At 38.3% G+C, this 3,008-nt stretch overlaps 1 protein-coding gene across 1 annotated transcript; it reads right to left on the bottom strand.

Moving 5' to 3' along the window:
* Positions 1–1,695: 1,695 nt before the first annotated feature.
* On the bottom strand, positions 1,696–2,191 carry LOC105727579 (small ribosomal subunit protein uS10-like). Its single transcript, XM_064373673.1, has one exon. It carries the CDS (start codon positions 2,084–2,086, stop codon positions 1,727–1,729), a length of 360 nt encoding a protein of 119 aa, XP_064229743.1. The 5' UTR covers positions 2,087–2,191; the 3' UTR covers positions 1,696–1,726.
* Between the last annotated feature and the right edge of the window lie 817 nt (positions 2,192–3,008).

Here is a 3,008-nt window from a genome sequence, read left to right as displayed (position 1 = left end):
AGTCACCTTGAACTCAGGCATGAAATCTTAGGCATTGAAGATGGCTGAGTAGCTTTACCTTCTTTGTTTTGGAAACCTCTGGACCATTACTTGGGAGAGAGTAAACTTCTCTTGTGTTTAAGCCATTGGCTGTTTTGAGCCTCTTTATTATAGAAGCTTAGACTGGACCCTAAGTAATACAAGCAGTAACCAACCCATGAATTTGCACAAATCTTGTGGAGATCTTCTAAATTAGAGACTCAAGCCAAATCTTATCTATATCTCAAGGGGAAAATGAGGAGAGAAGATAAGATCTAGAACTACTACAGGCCTTCCACTTCCCAGAACAGACCAGAAAACTAGACAGGAAATAGAGATGCTAATATTGCCACAGCAGCCTCTGCCCCAGAATCTGACCAGGAGGAAATGTGAATCTCATTCTGTCCAAAGATGTGGGTAATTTTTACATTTGTTCAGTGTCATTAGGCTCCTTTCTGACATTATTGCTTACTACTGGCAGAGAGAGGGAGAGAAACCAAAACACATATTTTTCCCACAATAGAAAATTTAAGAGTTTTTAAACAGAGAGATGCAAAAGATATTTCAAAATTTGTCAGTCACTGGACTAAACTGAGAAAGTTATGTTGTGGGTTTCTTGAGAGATCTCATGCAAAATAACAATGAACATGTATTAGGATTCTTGGAGCAATCTTTCTATGTGAGTCACCTGGATGCTCTACTAGATGCATGTAAATAGGAAAATGTAACTTTCTTTGCTAACTCCAGCTAGGTTCTGTCAGAAGCATTGATAAGGGCAACTGATGCAGTCTGAGAATATGGGCATTAAATAAATGCTTGAGTCAATTGTTTATATCCTCATTTATTCACAGAAACATGGATGTTTTACATCAGACTAGCCTTGACCAATCACCTGGTTCTCATTTTACATTTTACATTCATGGAAAACTATTACAGACAGCAGTAGACTGGAAAATGGCCTCCTGATATCCAGATCATTGTTCTTTATTTTATTATTGTTAAATTTTTAGTTGACACATAATCATTGTACATATTTGTGGGATACGGAATGATAGTTCAATACATGTATGTAATCAGGGTAATTTACATATCTATACCCTCAAATATTTATCATTTCTTTGTGTTGGGAACATTCAGGATCCTCTCTTCTGGCAATTTGAAAATATACAATGAAATATTGTTAACTATAATCACCCTACAGTGCTATAGAACACTGGAACTCATTTCTCTTACTTAGTTGTAATTTCATGTCTGTTAACCAGCTTTTCTTTATCTTCTCTTCCCCCACCCTTCCCACGCTCTAATAACCACAATTCTACTCTCTAATTCTATATGCTTAACTTCATATAAGTGATTCTATGTCTATTTCACTTAATATAATGTCCTACAGGCTCAGCCATACTGCAGTGAATGTCAGGATTTTATTCTTTTTTATATCTGCTATCTGATAATATTCTACTGTGTATATAGAAAAGGCACACTACATTTTCTTCATCCATTCATCTGTTGACAGGTGAATGGGTTGATTCCACATTTTGGCTACTATAAATAATACTGCAGTAAACATGAGGGTGCATATATCTCTTCAGTATACCAATTTCCTTTATTTTGGATAACTACCCAATAGCAAAATTGTTGAATGAAATGGTAGTTCTATTTTTTTTTTTTTTTTTTAACAACTGGTAATCAATTTATTAAAATAACTGACTTAAGCATCTGCAATGGTGACTTCCACCTCAACTCCTGGCTCAATACTGATGGAAGTAATCTGCTTAACAATCTCAGAAGGACTGTGCAAGTCAATGAGTCGCTTGTGGATTCTCATCTGGAAACGATCCCATGTTTTAGAACCTTCACCACAAGGTGTTTTTCTTGTAGTGATTCTCAAAGTCTTCGTAGGCACTCGAACTGGTCCTTTCACTTTCAGGTTCTTTTCCTTTGCTCCTCTGATCAAGTTAGCACATACCTTCTCCAGCGATTTTACGTTGCGGCTTGTTAGAGAGATTCGAATTCGGTGAATTGCCACCTCCGGCTCCACGGGTGTTTTTCCAGTATCCTTAAAAGCCATGGCTGCTGTGCGGCTTCCTGACCGACTTGCTCCTTGGCAAGAGCGAACAGCGGTGAGTCAGGAGCAGGAGCGTGCGGACTAACGATCCACAACAGCTACGACCACGTCTTCCTCAAAGAGTGGTAGTTCTATTTTTAATCTTTTGAGAGATGTCTATACTGTTTTCCACAGTGGCTGTACTAATTTATATTCCCACCAACAATGTATAAGAGTTTTCTTTCTCTGCATCCTTGCCAGGATTTGCTATTTTTTTGTGCTTCTTATAATAACTACTCTAACTGGGTTAAGATGATACCTCATTGTGGTTTTGATTTGCATTTCCCTGATGATTAGTGATGGTAAGCATTTTCTTTTTCTTTTCTTTTCTTTTTTTTTTTGAGACGGAGTTTCGCTCTTGTTACCCAGGCTGGAGTGCAATGGCGCGATCTCGGCTCACCGCAACCTCCGCCTCCTGGGTTCAGGCAATTCTCCTGCCTCAGCCTCCTGAGTAGCTGGAATTACAGGCACGCGCCACCATGCCCAGCTAATTTTTTTTTTTTGTATTAGTAGAGACGGGGTTTCACCATGTTGACCAGGATGGTCTCGATCTCTTGACCTCGTGATCCACCTGCCTCGGCCTCCCAAAGTGCTGGGATTACAGGCGTGAGCCACCGCGCCCGGCCGCATTTTCTTTTTTCATATATTTGTTGGCCATTTGTATGTTTTCATTTGAGAAAGGTTTATTCAGATCCTTTCTCCATTTTTAAACTGGATCATTTTTATTTTTTTTAACTTGTTTGAATTTCTTATATATTCTAGGTATTACTCTCTTGTTGGATAAACAGATTGCAAATATTTTCTCTCATTCTGCAGGTTGTTTCTTCACTGTTGATTGCTTCATTGTCTATGAAAAACTTTGTAGTGTGATATAGTCTCATTTATC

The sequence above is a fragment of the Aotus nancymaae genome, unplaced genomic scaffold (assembly GCF_030222135.1).
Source record: "Aotus nancymaae isolate 86718 unplaced genomic scaffold, 86718_ANA_hifiasm-v0.15.2.pri h1tg000010l, whole genome shotgun sequence".
Classification (NCBI taxonomy): Eukaryota; Metazoa; Chordata; class Mammalia; order Primates; family Aotidae; genus Aotus; species Aotus nancymaae.
The sequence above is the reverse complement of the archived record's forward strand: the minus strand, read 5'-3'. Positions and strand labels throughout refer to the sequence as shown.

Coding starts and splice junctions, on each gene's coding strand:
- LOC105727579 (XM_064373673.1), bottom strand. CDS start 2,086: ATGGCTTTTAAGGATACTGGAAAAACACCCGTGGAGCCGGAGGTGGCA.